The 23,025-nt window shown below is 33.9% G+C and overlaps 1 protein-coding gene and 9 non-coding genes across 11 annotated transcripts in view; 9 read left to right on the top strand and 1 right to left on the bottom strand.

The window, feature by feature from the left end:
* The first annotated feature begins 355 nt into the window (after positions 1-355).
* Positions 356-427, top strand: Trnad-guc (transfer RNA aspartic acid (anticodon GUC)). The gene has a single exon. It is a non-coding gene; the product is annotated as a tRNA-Asp (tRNA).
* Positions 428-671: 244 nt separating this feature from the next.
* On the top strand, positions 672-743 carry Trnad-guc (transfer RNA aspartic acid (anticodon GUC)). Its single transcript has one exon. It is a non-coding gene; the product is annotated as a tRNA-Asp (tRNA).
* A 412-nt stretch (positions 744-1,155) lies between these two features.
* On the top strand, positions 1,156-1,227 carry Trnad-guc (transfer RNA aspartic acid (anticodon GUC)). Its single transcript has one exon. It is a non-coding gene; the product is annotated as a tRNA-Asp (tRNA).
* A 564-nt stretch (positions 1,228-1,791) lies between these two features.
* Positions 1,792-1,863, top strand: Trnad-guc (transfer RNA aspartic acid (anticodon GUC)). The gene has a single exon. It is a non-coding gene; the product is annotated as a tRNA-Asp (tRNA).
* An 887-nt stretch (positions 1,864-2,750) lies between these two features.
* On the top strand, positions 2,751-2,822 carry Trnad-guc (transfer RNA aspartic acid (anticodon GUC)). Its single transcript has one exon. It is a non-coding gene; the product is annotated as a tRNA-Asp (tRNA).
* Positions 2,823-2,912: 90 nt separating this feature from the next.
* Trnad-guc (transfer RNA aspartic acid (anticodon GUC)) lies at positions 2,913-2,984 on the top strand. The gene has a single exon. It is a non-coding gene; the product is annotated as a tRNA-Asp (tRNA).
* A 247-nt stretch (positions 2,985-3,231) lies between these two features.
* On the top strand, positions 3,232-3,303 carry Trnad-guc (transfer RNA aspartic acid (anticodon GUC)). Its single transcript has one exon. It is a non-coding gene; the product is annotated as a tRNA-Asp (tRNA).
* A 250-nt stretch (positions 3,304-3,553) lies between these two features.
* Positions 3,554-3,625, top strand: Trnad-guc (transfer RNA aspartic acid (anticodon GUC)). The gene has a single exon. It is a non-coding gene; the product is annotated as a tRNA-Asp (tRNA).
* Positions 3,626-3,705: 80 nt separating this feature from the next.
* Trnad-guc (transfer RNA aspartic acid (anticodon GUC)) lies at positions 3,706-3,777 on the top strand. The gene has a single exon. It is a non-coding gene; the product is annotated as a tRNA-Asp (tRNA).
* A 218-nt stretch (positions 3,778-3,995) lies between these two features.
* The window catches only part of LOC144853984 (GREB1-like protein), a 63,539-nt gene continuing 44,509 nt past the window's right edge, over positions 3,996-23,025 (bottom strand). For both annotated transcript variants that reach the window (XM_078711864.1, XM_078711865.1), the window contains exons 17-30: positions 22,811-22,941; positions 18,487-18,826; positions 17,911-18,023; positions 16,915-17,503; positions 14,676-14,876; positions 14,071-14,323; positions 13,602-13,723; positions 13,074-13,235; positions 12,683-12,887; positions 12,041-12,209; positions 11,576-11,776; positions 10,810-11,177; positions 9,795-9,926; positions 3,996-9,075 (exon numbers count right to left, since the gene is read on the bottom strand). In XM_078711864.1, coding sequence (XP_078567990.1) covers positions 8,909-9,075; positions 9,795-9,926; positions 10,810-11,177; positions 11,576-11,776; positions 12,041-12,209; positions 12,683-12,887; positions 13,074-13,235; positions 13,602-13,723; positions 14,071-14,323; positions 14,676-14,876; positions 16,915-17,503; positions 17,911-18,023; positions 18,487-18,826; positions 22,811-22,941 — 3,153 coding nt within the window. In that variant the 3' untranslated portion in view covers positions 3,996-8,908. The remainder of the gene's footprint in view (positions 9,076-9,794; positions 9,927-10,809; positions 11,178-11,575; positions 11,777-12,040; positions 12,210-12,682; positions 12,888-13,073; positions 13,236-13,601; positions 13,724-14,070; positions 14,324-14,675; positions 14,877-16,914; positions 17,504-17,910; positions 18,024-18,486; positions 18,827-22,810; positions 22,942-23,025) is intronic.

Below are 23,025 nucleotides of genomic sequence, written 5' to 3'. Positions count from 1 at the left end.
AAATGTTAAAATACTAAAAGTGCATCAACCGATTCCTTGGTAGTATAGTGGTGAGTATCTCCGCCTGTCACGCGGAAGACCGGGGTTCAATTCCCCGCCAGAGTGAGTTTACTTTTATTATTTTTGGTACCGTAATCGAGAGATATAAGAATATTTGCAAGAAAATGTAAAAATACTATGATTGCATTAACCGATTCCTTGGTAGTATAGTGGTGAGTATCTGCACCTGTCACGCGGAAGACCGGGGTTCAATTCCGCGCCATTTTGTGTTTACTTTTATATTTTTTGCTATCGTATTCTAGATATAACAATATTTCAAAGAAAATGTTAAAATACTAAAAGTGCATCAACCGATTCCTTGGTAGTATAGTGGTGAGTATCTCCGCCTGTCACGCGGAAGACCAGGGTTCAATTCCCCGCCAGGGAGAGTTTACTTTTACATTTTTTGCTACCGTGTTCAAGAGATATAAGAATATTAACAAGAAAATGTTAAAATACTACGGATGCAGCCACCGATTCCTTGGTAGTATAGTGGTGAGTATCTCCGCCTGTCACGCGGAAGACCGGGGTTCATTTCCCCGACAGGGAGAGTACATTTCTTGCTACCGTATTCGAGAGATATAAGAATATTATCAAGAAAATGTTAAAATACTATGATTTCATCAACCGATTCCTTGGTAGTATAGTGGTGAGTATCTCCGCCTGTCACGCGGAAGACCGGGGTTCAATTCCCCGCCAGGGAGAGTTTACTTTTACATTTTTTGCTATCGTATTCGAGATATAAGAATATTTACAAGAAAATGTTAAAATACTAAAAGTGCATCAACCGATTCCTTGGTAGTATTTAGTGGTGAGTATCTCCGCCTGTCACGCGGAAGACCGGGATTCAATTCCCCGCCAGAGTGAGTTTACTTTTATTATTTTTGGTACCGTAATCGAGAGATATAAGAATATTATCAAGAAAATGTTAAAATACTATGATTGCATTAACCGATTCCTTGGTAGTATAGTGGTGAGTATCTCCACCTGTCACGCGGAAGACCGGGGTTCAATTCCGCGCCATTTTGTGTTTACTTTTATATTTTTTGCTATCGTATTCGAGATATAACAATATTTCAAAGAAAATGTTAAAATACTAAAAGTGCATCAACCGATTCCTTGGTAGTATAGTGGTGAGTATCTCCGCCTGTCACGCGGAAGACCGGGGTTCAATTCCCCGCCAGGGAGAGTTGACTTTTATATTTTTTGCTATTATATTAGAGATATAAGAATATTTACAAGTAAAAGGTTAAAATACTAAAAGTGCATGCACCAACCGATTCCTTGGTAGTATAGTGGTGAGTATCTCCGCCTGTCACGCGGAAGACCGGGTTTCGATTCCCCGCCATTTTGTGTTTACTTTTATTATTTTTGGTATCGAGAGATATAAGAATATTAGCAAGAAAATGTTAAAATACTATGATTGCATTAACCGATTCCTTGGTAGTATAGTGGTGAGTATCTCCACCTGTCACGCGGAAGACCGGGGTTCAATTCCGCGCCATTTTGTGTTTACTTTTATATTTTTTGCTATCGTATTCGAGATATAAGAATATTTACAAGTAAAAGGTTAAAATACTAAAAGTGCATCAACCGATTCCTTGGTAGTATAATGGCGAGTATCTCCGCCTGTCACGCGAAAGACCGGGGTTCAATTCCCCGCCAGTTGAAGTACATTTTTTGCTACCGTATTCGAGAGATATAAGAATATTATGAAGAAAATGTTAAAATACTATGATTTCATCAACCGATTCCTTGGTAGTATAGTGGTGAGTATCTCCGCCTGTCACGCGGAAGACCGGGCTTCAATTCCCCGCCAGGGAGAGTTTACTTTTACATTTTTTGCTATCGTATTCGAGATATAAGAATATTTACAAGAAAATGTTAAAATACTAAAAGTGCATCAACCGATTCCTTGGTAGTATAGTGGTGAGTATCTCCGCCTGTCACGCGGAAGACCGGGGTTCAATTCCCCGCCAGAGTGAGTTTACTTTTATTATTTTTGGTACCGTAATCGAGAGATATAAGAATATTAGCAAGAAAATGTAAAAATACTATGATTGCATTAACCGATTCCTTGGTAGTATAGTGGTGAGTATCTGCACCTGTCACGCGGAAGACCGGGGTTCAATTCCGCGCCATTTTGTGTTTACTTTTATATTTTTTGCTATCGTATTCGAGATATAACAATATTTCAAAGAAAATGTTAAAATACTAAAAGTGCATCAACCGATTTCTTGGTAGTATAGTGGTGAGTATCTCCGCCTGTCACGCGGAAGACCAGGGTTCAATTCCCCGCCAGGGAGAGTTTACTTTTACATTTTTTGCTACCGTGTTCAAGAGATATAAGAATATTAACAAGAAAATGTTAAAATACTACGGGTGCAGCCACCGATTCCTTGGTAGTATAGTGGTGAGTATCTCCGCCTGTCACGCGGAAGACCGGGGTTCAATTCCCGCCAGGGAGAGTATTATTTTTGCTACCGTAATCGAGAGATATAAGAATATTATCAAAAAAATGTTAAAATACTATGATTGCATTAACCGATTCCTTGGTAGTATAGTGGTGAGTATCTCCGCCTGTCACGCGGAAGACCGGGGTTCAATTCCCCGCCAGAGTGAGTTTACTTTTATTATTTTTGCTACCGTAATCGAGAGATATAAGAATATTTACAAGAAAATGTTAAAATACTAAAAGTGCATCAACCGATTCCTTGGTAGTATAGTGGTGAGCATCTCCGCCTGTCACGCGGAAGACCGGGGTTCAATTCCCCGCCAGGGAGAGTTTACTTATACATTTTTTGCTACCGTGTTCGAGAGATATAAGAATATTAACAAGAAAATGTTAAAATACTACAGGTGCAGCCACCGATTCCTTGGTAGTATAGTGGTGAGTATCTCCGCCTGTCACGCGGAAGACCGGGGTTCAATTCCCCGCCAGGGAGAGTATATTTTTTGCTGCCGTATTCGAGAGATATAAGAATATTATCAAGAAAATGTTAAAATACTATGATTGCATTAACCGATTCCTTGGTAGTATAGTGGTGAGTATCTCCGCCTGTCACACGGAAGACCGGGGTTCAATTCCCCGCCATTTTGTGTTTACTTTTATATTTTTTGCTATCGTATTCGAGATATAAGAATATTTACAAGAAAATGTTAAAATACGAAAAGTGCATCTGTTCAACCGATTCCTTGGTAGTATAGTGGTGAGTATCTCCGCCTGTCACGCGGAAGACCGGGGTTCAATTCCCCGCCAGGGAGAGTGTACTTTTATATTTTTTGCTATTATATTAGAGATATAAGAATATTTACAAGAAAATGTTAAAATACTAAAAGTGCATCAACCGATTCCTTGGTAGTATAGTGGCGAGTATCTCCGCCTGTCACGCGGAAGACCGGGGTTCAATTCCCCGCCAGAGTGAGTTTAATTTTACATTTTTTGCTACCGTGTTCGAGAGATATAAGAATATTAACAAGAAAATGTTAAAATACTACAGGTGCAGCCACCGATTCCTTGGTAGTATAGTGGTGAGTATCTCCGCCTGTCACGCGGAAGACCGGGGTTCAATTCCCCGCCAGGGAGAGTTTATTTTTTGCTACCGTATTCGGGATATAAGAATATTTTCAAGAAAATGTTAAAATACTAACAGTGCATCAACCGATTCCTTGGTAGTATAGTGGTGAGTATCTCCGCCTGTCACGCGGAAGACCGGGGTTCAATTCCCCGCCAGGGAGAGTTTACTTTTACATTTTTTGCTACCGTATTCGAGAGATATAAGAATATTATCAAGAAAATGTTACTTTTATATTTTTTTGATACAGGTTTAAGAAAATGTTAAAATAATATACAGGGAGATGTTTATTTTAAATGTTATTAGTGAAGAAGCAAAAACAGATTTTAAAAATACCAAAATATTCACAAGAAATAAACGCAATTCATCTAAAACAATATCTGAAATGTAATATTAATTATTTTAATGTACTTAAATGAATTCACATAACATATTTTGGTCACTGTGTACCCCAAATCTCAACATATTATTAAAATAATACATTTTTTACCATCAAAGAAACTATCATACCAGTAACGACACAATGCCTTATTTTTACTTTACATTATTCGGACTAGCACCAATGCTACAGCTGCTTATAAACAACAGTATCTAACAGACAATATAATACTTTTTGTATATGAATTAGGAATCATGTCAAAACTATTCTACTGCAGTTACTGCAGAAATACATTGTTTACTGAAAAAATTATGCAATCATATGCTACGTTGCTTGCTAATATTAATTGCATAAAGTTAAACCGGTAATGAGTAAACAAAGTTACTGGAGTAGAATAATTTTGACATGTTTTAATAGAAATACTGCATTTGCGGGAAACACGCACATTTACAAAGCTGCTTTGATTAACAAAACAAAAAGTATACAACAATTTAAACTTCATAGCCATAAATATGTAGTGTATAAGTGTATAATACTGTTTGTTTTAATTTTTAAATTTCGAATATTACAAAATAAAAAATTAATATTAGTAAAACAATAAATTTATCTTATAAAACTTCTTTAACAGTGATGAGTATGACACCCTTGAAAAAACAACCATGGCACATTCTACAGTAAAGCATGTTGCTAATGATGAAATTGCATCTAGCGCCGTTAATTCACACTAAATATACATTCTACCAATATGAGATAACACCTCAGATATCTTAGAAAGCACTCTGAAATGGTTGGGAGGAGTTTTCCTTTGTTTGGTTATCCCATTCATGTAGGTGCTTTAGTTTCTATTCATTTCCAATATAAAGTATTTAATTGAATACCGCTATGATATCAGGTAACACTTGCTATTCAAATCTAAGTGTTTGCTTGGTATCATTTTCTACAAAAATAGGTACAAAACAGTGAAAAAGAACTTGACATTTGTTAACTGATTAGAACAAAAACGAAAGAAATCTTAGGAAAGCACTACATTAACTGTTCATTGAGAAAATATATAACAAAATCATCGTAACTAGTAACTATACTTTTCTTTTGATCATTTTTACCCGTATTAGAAAAATATATTACAGTGTAAATAAATGGATTTTTCTTCGACCCGTCCACTATTAATTCAATGTAAACAAAAACAGTTATGTTATTGCCAGATAGTATGCAACTCTTACTAGCAGATTGTCAACAAAACCTTTTTCAACTTCCCAAAAAATCAAACATCTTGGTAGGTGTCTGAGTTTCGAAGAATTACAATTGATTGTAACAGTAGCGTATATTAAACACTTTCCAACTAATTACATTCCAACAATCTCAAAATTTACATACAAGTGGTACAGGAGGTGTCATAAAATCCATTTGTTCAAATATGAGTACCTTTAATTTTGTAGCAGAATAAATCAGCAGTTTTTTTAAGATGAACCCAAAGGCACATCATAATAATTCAATCAAAGTTATTACATTTTCCAATAAAAAATGTTACATTTTAATATTCTAATTGGAAATTAAACATAGCTATATAATATTTTGAAGATTAACCATGATTTTAAATATATAAAAAAATTGTCACTTTATCTCCTAGATTGTAGTAGATCTCTTGCATGAAATAGTCTGTAGTGTGAACATTCAAATGTTGAAATTAATTTATTTACCTATTTTGCTTTGTCTTTGTCAAGTCAAACGCGCAGATTATTTATATTATCCCATATCCATAAATTCTTAAATAACCGAATTGTGAACGCCTTTGATCAAAATACCTTACTATATATGCAAATTACAAACTGAAATCTTTTGATACAACTTGCTTGTTTTTTGCCTTCAGCAACCATTAAAACTACAATACTATTTCATAATCTCCGCAGCAATTCCTGTACTCATAAATTTAGTTTATACAAAGCCAGATTACAAATAATCGTTTTTTAAATATTTTGCCAACAGCAATAATCAAAATATGAATAACATTAAATGTATTATTACTTATAAAATATATTTACAATTCCATATTCTAGGCTCCAATATCCTTGTACTCAAACATTGTGTTTTTATACATTTGGCATATTAACAATATGCCAAATCTTTAATACATAACCCTTTTCCATATGTGTAGAATTTACAGATTCTGGAATAAGCCCACCAAATTGAGAAGAGAGCCCACCAAATTGAGAAGAGAGCCCACCAGCATATTTTGTGTAGTATTCATATAGAAAGGTTATTATTGAATTTACTTGCATGTTTGGCGTGGGTTATACATTTGGGTGTTGCCTGTTCTAGACTTATATAAAAATGTATTGCAAAGAGATATACTGTATTTATGGTAAATCAGCCACAAATTTAGGCAACATTTCCAGCTATAATAGCAACATATATAAGAGAGATATTATAGTGAACATATACAGTATATGTTATAACTGAGCACAATGTAAGGATGCCAGCTTTTTATTTTTACCAGTACTGTATTTTCATTATTGGGTATTATTATCTTTATGCAAGAACATTCCAAAACCATGTTTATTTTAATATTATTTTGATTAAGTGAACAAATTTGAAATAAAATTAACACTATATAAAAATTATTCATACAAGTTAATGTTGATTTATATAATAAATTGGAATTAGTTAAGAAATACAATCTGCAATTTTAGTTACACACAGTGACAATGTACACTTTATACAGTGTTATTACATGCTAGTATGTTCCAAGTTTATTTTGCACCTTTGTTCAATTAAAATCATACATTTTAGTGCATTGGACAGCACGCTATGAGCAAAAACAATACATTTTCTCCAAAATGTTATACTTTGTTAGGAATTTCATACAAAAGTTAGACGTACAGTTTATTTATACAAAAATAGCTTATCTAAAATCTTCCCAAAAAACGTTGTGCTTGCAAATCTGTAGGGCCTACCAACAAGGATTTAAACTGCTCACCAATCAGTGGTGTTTGATTGTCGTCCTATGCGTAACACGGAATGCCATTCAAATATCGTTGTACAGACCGGAATTCGATTTGCCGACCCATCAGTGGTGTTTGATTATCGTCCTATACGTAACCTGAAATGCCATTCAAATATCGTTGTAGAGACTGGAATTCGATTTGCCGACCAATCAGTGGTGTTTGATTATCGTCCTGTACGCGACTCAGAATGCCATTCAAATATCGTACAGACCGGATTTTGATCTGCGGACCAATCAGTGATGTTTGATTATCGTCCTGTACGCAACTCAGAATGCCATTCAAATATCATTGTACAGACAGGAATTCGATTTGCCGACCAATCAGTGGTGTTTGATTATCGTCCTGTACGCAACTCAGAATGCCATTCAAATATCGTTGATAAAGTGCAAGACACTTTAAGAAGACCATATGGACACAATGAACACATGCCAAATCACATATACAGTAATCCCATTGTTGGCTAAATATTATCGTCATTTTGAAGACGATGGAACAGGTATACATCAAAACTATTAGATCAATATAAAAAATAATAATTTTCCCCGCATCTTCCAATATATTCTTAACTCATCACTGTATTCTATTAATCAAATTATTTTTTAAGGCTAGCATAAGTTTTACAGCACCAATTAAAGATATAAAATAGACACCTATAATCTGTTAATGAGGGTGGGTATATCGCATCTATTTACAATTATTTCAGCATAGATTAATTAAAAACAGTTATGTATTTACAATCGGTTCGTTGAAAGTTTTGAAAAGAAAACTGAATGAATGTGTGGAAGAAAACATTTATGAAAGCATAAATAGTAATGTACATTGGCAAAAAAAACACAAATAAAGTAAATCTTAAATTTGTTTAAGATCCCTTTTCTACAAACTCAAGGTTTTTGGTATTTAAAATCAATAAAAAGAAATAAAATAAAAAAATAGAATTTAAGGCTATGATTCAGTAATTGTGATATGAAACAAGACACAAACATTAATTAGCTGCTTTTAATGAATTAGCCTAATTACAAATTAAACACAGGAAAACAAAATAATACTTATATTCAATGAAAATATCTAGCATATATTAATAGCTATTTAACCCTGAAATGTAAACAGAGGGCAATATGTTGTTTTAATCTAATTCATTATTAATTATACATATGCTAGTGAGATATGTTTCACAAAAATAGTACAAACATATATAGTACAAAAGTTAGTGTAAAATACTCTATACCCTGTATCAATGTCATTACACACACAGGTGGTCAATCTCCACTGAATAAATTAGCAATGGTTGACTGGTCAGCTGCGTTGAACACTTTGCATGACACCTGGTACAAATATACAATTATGAAAGCAAGTGGATCAGCTGCCTTTAACACACACGGAGGACATTTAATGCGAACAGCGGTTTTAAAATTTACAATATCGTGCGTTTTCCTCACTGCACAGCAAGGTGAAATTTACAAAAAAATGTGTTCACGGTTGAAAACTTCCTTGTGTTACTTTGATAATGTAACTAAAATTATGAAGCTCATCAAAACAGCTCCTGGAAAATCTACGGCACCAATAAACTGGAACAGACATGAAATATAGAAACGAAAGACGCCAAATCAGTTCTTGCTTTGTTGCGAGGTAACTGCATTACTCCGTTGTTTACATCTGTTATTTTATTTTAAAACAAGATGTAATGCGTTGGATATAATCGAAAGATATGCAAATCAGGATCGAGATGAGCACAATTGTGTTTCTTGATAGAAACATTGTACAGAGTATTTTAAAACAATGTTACATTTGTGTTATTTACATAACACATATAGTATGAATGTTAAGTGTTTATACCTTATATCAATACTACTGTCTTGTTGATAGAAAACATTGTACATAATATCCTTATTTAGCTTCCACGATAACAAAAACGTTTAGTTTGGATGAACGCCAGTAAGTAGAAATATAGGTCGATCTTCACGTGCATTTGCCGTCTGGAATTCATCTCGTAATCGGAACTGCCATTGATCCTCAAGGTCAAGCCTGACCACCAATCGTCGCAGCGTGTTACGGTCAGGGCTTATCAAACATAGCTTAGCACCTATTAGATTTTTGAGAAATAAAAGGTAGACAGTAACTAATAAGTTTATTTAATTCAGTTTTAAAATAGCAGTGTGCACAAATTATTATAGTCTCTCTTATGGAAAACAATATTTTAGTAGGATTTGTGTAATAATTTTATTGCTTGAAAACAAATTTATTAGAAATAATTGAGTAGAAAGTGTCAGTGACACACAAAGTTAGACTATCATATGAAATAATTTTAATTAAAATGTGTTTTCACAAAGTGAACATGAAACTAATACTTAATACTAGTAAACAAAGTATTTTCTAGCTTTACAGATGTGTAAATGCAATTTTTTAAAGCTAAAAAAATGTGTTACATAAAATTTCTTTTTGAACAACCAAAATTAGTATAAGCGAACTTACAGTACGTTTCGAAACCTATCAGGTTTCATTCTCAACTGGCGTTTCATCGTCTTGTCACACATTTATTGAACTATTATTACTATAACTATTGAAGAAGGAGAAGGGGGCCAGTTGAGAATGAAACCTGACAGGTTTCGAAACGTACTGTAAGTTCGCTTATACTATTTTTGGTTGTTCAAAAAGAAATTTTATGTAATACCTATTCCACAACCAGATGAAATTCTTCCAACATTAAAAAAATGTGTACTGCAAATCTGTATACGATTTTACTCAAGGTTTTGTGGTTAGAGTCACTTTGTGACACCACTAATTCAAAGTTTTTGTTCCTACCATTTATAAACTTGAACTGTTTTAGGAACTCGGGTGTAACGTATGAACTACACATGTACAAGAGAAGTCCACTGTATTCAATGCCTGCCGACATCTCAACTGAAGCAGCATTCCGAGAGCTCACATAGTGTACTGTAAGTTTCAAAATATCAAATTAGCATTGTACAAATCAACATGGTTTTATCACGGAAGAGTGAGATTCACTCTTCCCTGATGTTAGAAGTTAAATCAGCAATTAATCTATATATATATATTATTCAAGGCTCACTCGCTCCATGGTTCTGGTGCTAGAACGAGTATTCTTGGATAAGGACTATAAACCGCATGTCCAGTGTACATATCTGGTTCATGTGTACTTTAAAGAACCAGTACATCTTTTGAGACGAGTAGGGGGTTACCCCGCTGTACTTGTTCACACACAGCCACAGTCACAAACTCATAGTACTATACACTCTGGGAGAACAGTCTTTGACTGATTAGGTTACCCAGTATAAAGAATAAATAATAATAACAATATTAATATTCAAGGTGTGTTTTAATAATGTGCTGCATAAATTGATAGACTTGCTTTGGAACAATAGGAGGAAATATGATGTAACAAATAGTATTGAAGAAACTCAGTGCATAGCATTATGTAACAAATTAATGATAGTGGTAATGTTTTAATTAGAACATCAACAGTATTTCTAAATATTCCAGTCTGTACAATAGATGGATTAAATTAAACTACTGATTTATTAAACTCGTCAACTTTCCCAGTACTGACTATCTCAAAACCAGACTTTTCTTGAGGTCCGAATGGTCTCAAATTCTTTTTTTGCCATTGAAAACACATTCAGAATACCATGTTTTCTAGAAAATCTGACATATTAGGCCAGCCAAAAAGTGTCTGGTATTGGGAAAGTTGACTGTTTTTCTATTAAGATATAATATATGAAATAAAAGAACAAATAGATGAATATATGCAATGATGTTATGGTATTGTACATCTATCCAAACCAAGATCATAATGTACCTGCTATTGATGATCCCAGATTATGGTAGCAATCAACACAGAGCACAGGATTGTCTGGATTCCTGACAGACAGTGAGAACAACCTCTCAGCACTAGCATCCTTAAGGAACCTCTCCAGCAGAAGCTGCGGATGCATGGTCAGAGGAATCAACTCCTCACTATCTGGTGTGCATACAAAGTTCTTGACAGATATGAGACGGTTTAACTTGTAGTTGTGAGGGAGAGCCGAGACCTTTGGAGTTGGAATGGCATTCTTTATCTTGGAAGTTGGCAGATGTTTAATAAGGACACTGATGTGATTGAAGCAACACGAGGCAAGCCCAGAGCTGCCAATCTGCATATTGAAATCAATGTCATGATCAAAATACCTGTTGATTTAAAAAAAAAAACAGATTACTACACAAATCTGGTAGCTCCATAAATTCCTATAAATTGGGGTAGGTTTATTCCTGGGTGAGTTTTAGTACCATATATTTTTTATACAGTAGAATCCCTATTTATTAAGGTAACATCTTAAGGACCCAACAAAGTATCGCCTATGTATAATAAATTCCCCTCCTTTGTTTCATGGGAAAGTGTCTTAATATAGGGATGTCCCCTGAATATGAGTGTTCCTTAAATAGAGGTTTCACAAAAGAAGGATTCTATTGTATCACCAATTCGCAATATCTGATTAAAATAATTGGATCTTTTGGGCAATTAGTTGATAATAAACTATGGCAGTTAAGATGTTTCTTTAAGCACCATACAATCACATTTTATCTACCTGTTCTGGTCATACTGCAAACCATGCGTCAGGTCAACATTGATAAACACCATGTTATCTAGATGTCTGTTTGAAAATGGTTCTTGAGGAGGCTCTTGTGACCAGCGGGTGTTCCACTCTCGTACACCCAACATCCCAAACCTGTGGATCTTGGGAGTGGATTCGATATGTTGTATCACACTACGTAAAGATGACAACGTTCTGTAGATAAAATTTAAATAGAAAGTTTCAATACAATATAGTGTATAACATAATATTGATAGCTCAGGTTTAAAAAATGGCACAAGTCACAAAGTCTGAAAGTTTATTGAATGAACATAAGAATGTTCAAAATAGTTTGACATAAAAGAGTGTAATGTGCCCAAATATGGTAGTGATATGACATCATCATGTCCATATATGGGCACATCACATTTGTTGTCACATAACGTTTGATAGTGTAGACAGAGCAGTATACACACTCACTCTTCTTGTGAATCAAATAACTTATGAGCATGCCATGTGACACAGGTATCTTCCATGATGGATATGAAAGGCCACACATCTTGTCTTCGTACACCGACTGCCTCCTGTCGTGACATTTCCAACTGTAAATTGTAGTATGCTAACTCTTTAATGAAAAACTTGGCAGCACCTAAAATGATAATTATTTTTTTATTCCTTTATCTTAATTTGTAAAAAATAATACTGTATTTTATAGAATATGAACAATAACATGAATGTGTTACCATAATCAGTTTTATATCATAGAAATCAAGCACAAAAAAAACAGGGATAGCCCTCAAAATCCCCATAAATTTACATATTGGGGGTGTCCACTAAAGTATATTTTAATATTTATAAATAAACATTATGTAGTGGTGATAAAAATAACTTTGAAAAATCCTCTTTCGTCATATTTTCTCATTGGCCAATAATTTATTTTTGTCTAGAACAGCTTTTAAACTTATTTCCTCAAAGATGCTATGAAATAAAATGTATGTCTAGTGTATGATCAATGAAACAATTAAAGAGGGGAGGCAGAACAGAATATTTTAATTTTCATGCTGTATTCTAAAAACATATTTTAAAAGACAAGCGTGCAGAAATTGGAAAGGTGGTACACACCTGGTCCTGCCTCATTTGCAAATGCAGGTAGCACAAGTATAATGTTGTTTGGCCAATGCTTTTCGTATGACAATACATCTTTTTGTTTGCACACCAGTACTTGTAGATAGGAGGCACCGTCCATAGCATGCACCAGGTTCACCATTGCTTGCTCTGGCCTTGCAAATGACGGTGTGAATATTGGAGTCTTTATCATATTTCCACTCTGAAAAAAAAAAGTTCTTCACTGTAATATTACAAAACAGTTTGAAATAAGGATTTATTTGTTAACATAGATGACTAAATTCCAACTAAGTAAGCATCCGTTGACAGTTTTTATGTCATTGCTTAATATTGCAAATGGTCTTGTTTGTTTGTATAATTAATAAATAAATAATTTAAAAATGAATACCTTATCATTGATGGTTGGTAGTCTCATACTTTGAAGTCGTCTTGTCTGTTCATTGAACACAAAGTGTTTCACTTGTTGTGGTGGGATGATAAACTGCATTTCAAAATCGTCTGTAAAAGCACTTGATTTGAAGTTGAACACATGTGACTTTGTGTCCCTCACCTACAGAAACAATATAAACATTTAAATGTTTGTGTGAAACTGAATGGCTATATTATATCTATAACGCTTTTCATTGGATAACCACTAATGAAATTTCAATGTGTTTGTATTTTACAAAAAAAAGGTATGAATTAGGGTTTGAATAAATTAAAATCTTTATATATGTAATGTAGAAAAGTAAGTTGACTGACCAAAAGTTATAATTAAATTAAAAGCAACATAAACATAGCCTAGGATTGTCTTAGGCCCATGTTTTTTGACAAAAAATGACCTGTCGGTTTTTTCTGACAATGACTTCAGGTGGTCAAATATCTGTCAAGATTATGATTAGATGCATTGTAGCAATAAATATGTAATAATGCTTACCTCAGTTGACGAAGCATCTACGTGTTGCTGGCATTTCTCACATCGGTGAAATGCATTGTGGGCACTGTATTTTGTCAGCATGGTGCATGAGGTTTTGATTTCCTTGCTAACTGACTCTTCATCTAAAATAAAGCAAAGAAAATAAAAATAAAACATCTCATCTATGTTACCCATGTTTCTATACAGTCAATGAAAAACATTAGTCGTTATTGGTGTGTGTAAATAAAAAATTAAGTGATCTTATGAAGGGCATACCGATTGTTATTTATTTGAATTTGTTATTTATTTATACTAGTCAAAGACTGGTCTCCCAGAGGGAGTGCCTACTGCAGTGGTAGTTCTGCACAATGATATCTTATCATAGTAATAGTAATAATTATTATTACGAATTAGTACATAATACTAAATATTATTAATTAATATAAATATTATTAATTACTGTAAAGAATTTTTTGAATAAAAAGCGTACCAACAAACTGAACATGTTTACTCCACACTGGACTATGTCCCTTTAACTGTCCAGCATGTAATCGTCTGTCAAATGGCATCTGAGAGAGTTTCTCAAACTCTGGCCATCTTTCTGGTATTGTGTCTACATTGGTGGTCTGTCCTGCAGACTCTTCATTTATCTCTTCTTGATCTACAACCTCTACTTCTTGTAACCTTACTAGCATTCGAGATAGAACCCTTGCAAAATGTATGTAAACTCCAGTTTTGCCAACCTGAAAAGACAACCACAAAAGTTAATCAAAATTAATTCTTTTACTTAAACTCTTGAAAGATCCTGGTAGAGTCAATTCAATTTATTCTGGATTTTACAAAACAGACAATAACGCATACATCACACATGCTAGACCCGGGGAACTCCGAACAGCGAACTAAATCACTTTCGATGGAACGTCCCAGCCTGCAAATCCATTAAATACAGGGAATAAGGATATATTTAGTTACCACACTAAATCCACAATCATGTGTTCTGATCATTGACAAGTCGGCAATGTATTAAATACACTTGATCAAATAACGGCAATATGATACAAAGTAAACCAATCATCAATCAAAATGTACCCATACCTGTGGTGCACCATAAAGTAATAGGTGTCTAGGGCGAAATTTACTTTTCGGTTCCGATTCATAATAGTGTGGGTTAGGCTCCGTCCATAGCCTGCAGTAGGCACTCTTTGCTTCTGGTGTGTCAGAGCCTAAAAATGGCCTAACATTATTTATCCATGTAGTGTCAGCAGAGGGCAGTATTGTTGATATTAAAGGCATAGTCTAGAAAACAAATTCAAGGAAATGAAAAATGAGATATGTTATTTTTTAAAACTATAATGCTATGTGGAAATAATGAGATGAAATGTTTTTAACACTGCAGCCAACCCCTATTCAGGGGACATCTGTATACTTTGTTGGGTCCCAATCAAATAGAGTCGGGTTGGTGAACATCAGTCCAAAATACGCAGAAATGTTTCCAAAATACGTCAAGTTGAGGGCGCTATACTAATCCAAAATATGCGAGTCTTTCCAAAATATGTCGACTTGAGGGCGCTATTCATTTTCCAAAATATGCGAATTGTCCAAAATACGTCAAGTTGAGGGCGCTATAAATTATCCAAAATAAGTGAATTGTACAAAATACGTCAAATTAAGGGCGCTATTCATTTTCCAAAATACGCGATTTGTCCAAAATACGTCAATTTGGGACCGCTAGTAATTTTCCAAAATACGTCAACTTGAGGGCGGCAAACTTTTTTCCAAAATACGAGAACCTTTCCAAATGTATCATATTGAGAGTGTAAGGTAAAATTACAGTTTAATGTATTAAAAAAAAAGTTTCTTAGAGTAAAACAAACAAGTACATTTTAGTTATTAATGAAATTATTGGAAGGCAGAATTTTGTAAATAAAATGTCATATTATTTTTCAATGTAATCATTTATTACTGAATAAAAACAAATATGTGCCAACATCAGTCAATAGACAGTGCCTATAAAGGAAATTTAAAGTTATACAGTTTATACACAGCACAAGTACTTTCTTGTAACTAAGGATGTGGTATATAGATGTGGGTAGATTTCAGAGTATTAGAAGTTTTAGGATGAATGGTATATTGTTTCTAAAGGGTAATTAAAAAGTGAATGTTAGTCAAGGGAGACACTTTATCAAAGTTCCAACCACAGTTATAATTTACACTTCATTTCTGTAGACCAACGGGTATATCAAATAGTGGAACCACAAAAATGTAGGATAGGTTAATTTCTAATTGGCAACCAATGGGAATTCAGAATGTTTTTAGTTGTTTACTAAGATGCACACTAGCACACTTCATTGTTAAATTAGCCGTTCAATAGTTGTACAAACTTTTCAATCTATCTACCCACCCAGCCATCCCCCGGCATCATCCAACACCTAACGTCAACACAGGCGCTACTCATATGTTACTCATTTTATTCACTCATTTGGCTGGTATAATTCTGGGGAATTATTTTGCCCCCAAATTCCACAATTTACCTAACGGATGTCACTTACATCCTTACCGATATACTTAATATAAACAACCATTTGATTTACTGGCTCCTGTGACAACACACTGGACCTTTAATACAGCGATGTCATATGAGTGAAGCCCCCAAGAGGTCAAAATGTAGTTTAGTAGTAGTAGTATTTAGCATTGCTTGTACAGTATCAGTAGAAATAAACTGGGGAAGCTTAACTTATTTGTGTTGTGTGTAAATATACACATTAATAATGTCTGAACGATGTACGATTGCATTGCCAGACGTAGCTAGTTTAAATGAGGCATAAACCGGCTACAAAAACAGCATGTACAAGTATAGTCAGGTATGTGTTATATATTTGGTGATCTACAAAATTGATATTTTTACCGAGCTCGACAGACCAACATCGCTTTCAATTTAATGTACATATGGTCTAATACAAGTTACCTAATTTGAAATCTACCATAATAGTTATTTCACATAATAGTTGGATAATTTTCCAATTTTAGAAAATGAATAGTGCCCTCAAGTTGACGTATTTTGGAAAATCACAAGCGGTTCCAAATTGACGTATTTTGGACAAATCACATATTTTGGAAAATGAATAGCGCCCTCAACTTGACGTATTTTGGACAATTCGCGTATTTTGTAAAATGAATAGCGCCCTCAAGTCGACGTATTTTGGAAAGACTCGCGTAAATTGGATTAGTATAGCGCCCTCAACTTGACGTATTTTGGAAAAAAAATTCTACGTATTTTGGACTGAATTTTACCAACCCTATTGATTAAATAAGATTGTACTGTAATAAAACTTACCGTTCTCTTTATAAGTTTTTTATACACCGTCTTAGAAACGACTACAATTGGTAGCTTATGAAAGTTTTTATTTTCTGCTTCTTCATGACTACAATCTCTTCCTACTTCTCTAGATTCCTCTGACTCTGGTTTTCTACTGAAACTGGGTACAGGGCTGGTGGCAGACGACACACAGTTTGTCGGTGCCGCGTCCGAGCTTTCAATTTCCTGACTGAAACTGTGAGGGCTCTTACATCTGCTGGGAGATGGCGTTTGGTTTATTGTAGTGGAATGTGGAATATCATTATGTGGAACTTTCCCCGGAGTGCGTACGGTCGTGTCAGCTGGTTTAATTTGATTGCTGCCCTCAACGCCAGAATCTTCCTGGATGGACTCGATAGGAATTGAAGGAGGTGTTGCAATATCATAATCGATAGTGCCTTCATCATCGTCCTCTTCATCTTCTTCATCACTGTCTTCAGGTGCTGTAACGACCTCTTTCAGAAGGTCAGCACTAACATAGCGACTGGCCAATCCAATTTCTTCTTCTAGGCTAGCCTGGTTTAATTGCCCATGATTGACCAGCCTAAGGTCAATATAGCGAACAGATCTGCAACAAGAAATATGTATAGAAAATAATGGATTGCTTTTTCCAAAATAGTAAGGATTTTACAAACTGTGTTAAAAACCGGTAATGTAATTTTTGTTTGTAGTGCAAGACAACAATATAAATCTTACTTAAATTATTAATTATTTATTTGAATGCTACACTTTTGAAACAGTGGCACGCTTCTAATAGAAAAATTATTACATTTGTCTTCTGAGAGCCAAGAATAAATTAAATAAGTATACTGAAGGTACAATCAACTCTCTCTGAAAATCTCCCAAAATTCTGTATTACCATCAAAAACACATTCAGACTTTTCTGAACACTAGACCAGCACAAAGATGTCTAGTAATAAAGTTGACTGTAAATTAATTTAAATTGCATACACTTTTCAAACATCATTTTCTTACCGTGGGTATTTTTCTCCACATGTATGTTTACCACTGACAACCATTATACAAGGTAACCCCTCCAGGTCACTGTAGGTTTGTGGTTTCCAGCTACTTCCTTCACCCTTTCTGGCCTAAAACAATAAATAGTAGAATTCAGTAACATGCATGCACACTCTAAGGTAACTTGGACATTCAAATGGGGGTGGGGGTTCAAATAGTGTTCAATAACCAGGAATCTTTGGTTGTGACAAGATCAGTTCCATGCCCCCACTAAACACTGATATTCATAAGAACAAAGGACTGTTACGAATTCCTATCTTGGCAAGGAGAGCTCAATGTTTTACTAAAGCCTGTTTTCCTGTCGACGTTATCGTTAACAATAATCGTCGATCTTCTACATAAACATTGAAATGTTAAAGATTTACCGGAAAAGGTACTCGCTATCGTTATCATTTCAACTCGATCGTTTTCAAACGATCGTCGTTGAACTGTAAACGATCAACGACGACAACGTCGAATAACGTCGACAGGAAAACAGGCTTTAGTGTTTATTCCTTTAAACAATATTTTTTTTAATCTAAAGCATAGACAAACCTGCAGACGTTTCAGAAAGTAGTTATCTAGTATGATCTCTTGGTCACCGCTGCACAACAGAATATCCAAACGGTACTGAAGACCCATCTTATCACGAACTGTCCGTAATTTATCATGCGCTAAAATGGCCAATTGCGGTGATTGAATACGAAGAATAATAGAAGGACCTGTCCCACACGTGCTGTGCATTGGCTCAGTTACAACGTCTTGCAGCATTTTCAATGTTGTCGCAGTAGAAGAGGTGCTCACACTTGGAATACCCGATAACGCCATAAAGGCAGCAGAATATTGCCGAATTAGGAGGTATGTACGGACCACACAACTGTGCAACTTTGGATATCTGACGATAAAATATAATTTGTTGTTTATTGAAATTGCAGTTTTTAATAATGTCAAATAAAGTTGGATAAATCAAGAAAACTATCTTATTACTAGATTTGAACTCGTCACTTTGACGAGTTAGTTATCCGTTGGAATGTTGCACACAGAAAAAGATCATGGCATTTATTACCTTATATCAAAACGAAGAGTGCCAGAGACCTACTAGGTCCCTGTATAAGTTGTTTACCAAAATTTAGTGAGTAGTTTTTACACGAATAGTAAAATAGCCAATCAGAACCTAGTCTTATTTGGTCTGCTACATTATAGAAATAGGTAGGAAATAAATGATTTTGGCTATACCATTCCGTTACAGTCAGTATAACCAGTAAAATCTTTATACATATATTACATACAGTGTAGAATAGGTGAAATTACGGGACTAATTATTATTATTCCAATTTTTAACATAGCGACGGTATCAAAATGAAAAACTAAGATAGCAATTTCGGAAGGATATTATCTCAGCAACAACATGTTAACGTGAAGAAGAAATTTGGATAAATAAATATAGATGCGCGCTCTTTTAAATGTGATGAACTATGACGCAAAATATGAAAATACGACTTTTTTTATTCAACTGGCCATATAATGACGTCACAACGTCGGATTGGAAAAATGTTCACATGAATTCGTATCTACAATCCAATAGCTTCCAAGAAATGTTTTAATCATGATTATCACTTTTTATTCTGACGAGCTATAACAGATTGAAATTTACTGTAAAGATGAAAATAAGTGACCCACGTTATTTACGTTTTTAGACATGATGACGTAATAAAAATTAAAATATTTTTAACTCATGCGAAAGATAGTTGATTGACCTAGACAATATCAAAATCGGGGTGATGCGCTCTATTAAATGTGATGAGCTAGGACGAAAGATATAAAAATCCTAAATTTTATATTCGCGTGGCCATACGATGACGTCATAATGTCCGGTTAGCCATAATAATACATGATCCGATATCTACAACTCATCAACTTCCACAATATGTAATAAAAACAACTTTCACCGTTTAGTTTAGAAACTACGACTGTTTTAAAAAAGGCATAATTTTGAAGTTTTTTTTAACTTTTTCATCAAAAACGTGGGCAAATTATCCAATTCTACGTGCTCGTATGACGTGATTTTAAGTCAAAATTGTTTAAAAATTGGTAAAATTACTAGAAAAGGCTGGAAAAACATAAATCATGCGAAAAAATATGTTTTTTGCGCTACGTGCGCATGTGCGCGTAAAAAAATTGCTCGCGCTCGGGAATTTTTTAAATGCTTAAAATGACATGAAACGCATAGAAAGTTGATTAGAAATTGATTTTTTGCATTTTCAAATTTTAAATATGCGTGCGCGCGTAACTTTCTGTGAAACATGCAATTTTTTTTCTACATTCAGTTAGCGCAAGATATAAATTAAACTTTTGCTAAGTTTCAATTTAAATTATTGTATGGTTTTTGATCTATGTTAAAAACGCGAAATTTATAAAAACGCGCGTAAGTCACGTTGCGCAACTCTGACGTCATTCAAAAATAGGAGGTGCACAACTTCACGTGAATGCCCATATGTCGACAAAGTTATGAAATGTTATGTTAACACGTTTTAGAGATACGCTCTGCACAAAAAGTGAGAGAGAAAGACCGAAGAATAATGTGAAAAAAAAGAAACAGGACAGTTACAAGGAGTTATCCGCTGAATGCGGATAACTTATAAGTAAAAGTGAGTAATATGAAGCTTTCTGATTTCTAGGTCATAGGTCATTTCAAATTGCAAGAAAAGTAGGATCCTTTACTCTATATTGACTTCAGGCGCTTCTGATTAATGACAAGAGGTTAAAATGAAGCTAGAAAATATTAAAGAGTATTACAATAGGTATCCCAATGAAAAAATTTAGATTAATTTTTTTACTTTTTCTTTCAGTTAACCACAAAGAACTTAATGTAATTAGCATTTTGCAATTTAAATGATTGAAATCCGATTGCCCGTTCTGAAGTTATGGTTATTTAAAGTGGTAAAAAAATACTCGATTTTTTGCCTAAAAATGGTGTTTTTTGCAGTTAAAATTGGAAGCATTTTTAAAAGGTTATAACTTTTACAATAATCAGTTAAAAGTTTTGATTTTTTTTAAACCTATAGATATCACAGAGTTGTACAACTCTATTTTTTTTGGAGTTTCAACGAAACCTATTTTTAAAATTATTGGTCCGCAAAGTTGGTCCGAAAGCATTTTGCGCCCATTTTTGCTGGAATTCCCTAAAAAATGAAAAAACTGCAATTTTTCAATGATCTGTAACTTTTGAACTACTGTACTAATTCATTTATTTTTTTTTGTACTTGTTAGAATGTAGTGTATATATCATTAATAAATATATTTGATATGTGTAATATGAAAAAAAAATATTTTTTTAATGGTGAAATTTAAAATTATAAAGAAAAAAATGAAAAAGTATGTTAAAAACTGTGTGTACTGTTTCCTTTCTTTCACACTAATTTTAGGTAAGTTTGATTATTATATTATTTTAATATACTTTATATTCATAATTTCAATCATAAATACTAAATTATATATAACTTTTGAATACGTAAAACAAGATTTTAGGGCCGTATGATTATGACACCAAATCCAAGCCGGGCTAATGCTCTCTTACTTAGGCAAACACACAATGGGTCAAAATAAACTCATTTAAAATAATCAATGTTAATTAAAACAATTAATTGTTTACATGAATAGTATATATAACATTATAAAAATGGTTTTCTTTTCGTATTTCTAACCGTAAGTACGTTATTAAATTGAAATACGGAGCTAAAGTTTAGCCCAAGTAACGGCTTACTCGCGATCAGCAGTCGCTCCCGTAAAAGTATTTCGGTCGCAGTTAATGACTTTCGGCCGCCGTATACAGAGTCAAATGTAACGTTGGTAAATTAGCTTAATAAATTTCTTCGGTACATTTAAACCTAACGCATTTGCATTGTATACTTGCATAATAAATCTTCCGCACATTACACCAATTTTAAGTTGTTAAATTAATGCGTAAAACCAGATATTCTACGACGGAAAAGGACATGTCAATCTCCGACATCGCTGCTGTCACACATCTCGCGTCGAGCTGGCCGAACTCGAGCGAGGAAAACTAAACAACGTGTTCAAAATATGGAACGTACCATTCGCTGATAGGGTGCAATAATGTATTAAACGGAAAACGTCACAACAAACTAGCGCGTATTTCACAGTACAATATTTTACTCACTACAATATTCACCGGATTATAATGGTTGAATCTTTAAAATTCTGAACGGGATTTACGCCTCATGCACCATTTTAAAATGTAGTTCGCACAATTACCATGCACAATACGTTTGTAATCTATGTTTTATCGATTTCAATGTAGATTTAGCTATAATTTAATACCAAAATCCATAATATTTTTCCATAAACGGTGATTCAAAATTGGATTTTTGTCACAAAAATTGACTTTTCGTTACTAAAAATCTATTTATAAAAGACGATTTTCATATCAAATTAAAGCTCATTTAAAGCCTGATAACATACAACAAAAATTAATCCGCTAGCTTCAATGGTAATCGTGCGATCGTGTTTTGAAAACTGATGGGGATTTTCCGATGAGGTTTTCAACGCGCGGAAATCGGCTCGACGGGATTTTAGAACCGTTTTAAAATCGCATTTTCTCGGCAACTACTTCATTAATTTTAATTGTAAACACACTTATACATAGATTAAAACAAGTACTTTCAAACAATATAAATTTTGTAAGTATTAATTAAGAGTGAATACGATTTATTTACCATCAAAGTCATACTACTTATTCGAATTTTGTTAATATTTCAAAAGTGATACCCCTCTGTGCGCTTTCATTGGGATACCTAATTACAATCAGGCTAGGAGACATTAAACTATCAAAATGGTTAATTTTTTTTTATCCTGTTACCTTCTAAGAAGCTCATCTGATACAGTTTCGAAGCATTCGTCTGTTTGTATATGTGGAGTAACATTACTCCACTCTAGCGTTGATTTCAATTGTTCCAAGCCAAAGTATGTCAATTCACTATCAACACCAGCCTATCAGAAAAGATGAAACATGTAAAATGAAGTTTTGTAGAATTTTATCAAATTTTATAAACATTATATTAAATTCTCAAATTT

The sequence above is a fragment of the Antedon bifida genome, chromosome 10 (genome assembly GCF_963402885.1).
Source record: "Antedon bifida chromosome 10, ecAntBifi1.1, whole genome shotgun sequence".
Lineage (NCBI taxonomy): Eukaryota > Metazoa > Echinodermata > Crinoidea > Comatulida > Antedonidae > Antedon > Antedon bifida.
Note: the sequence above shows the minus strand (reverse complement) of the source record. Positions and strands in the feature narration are given on the sequence as shown.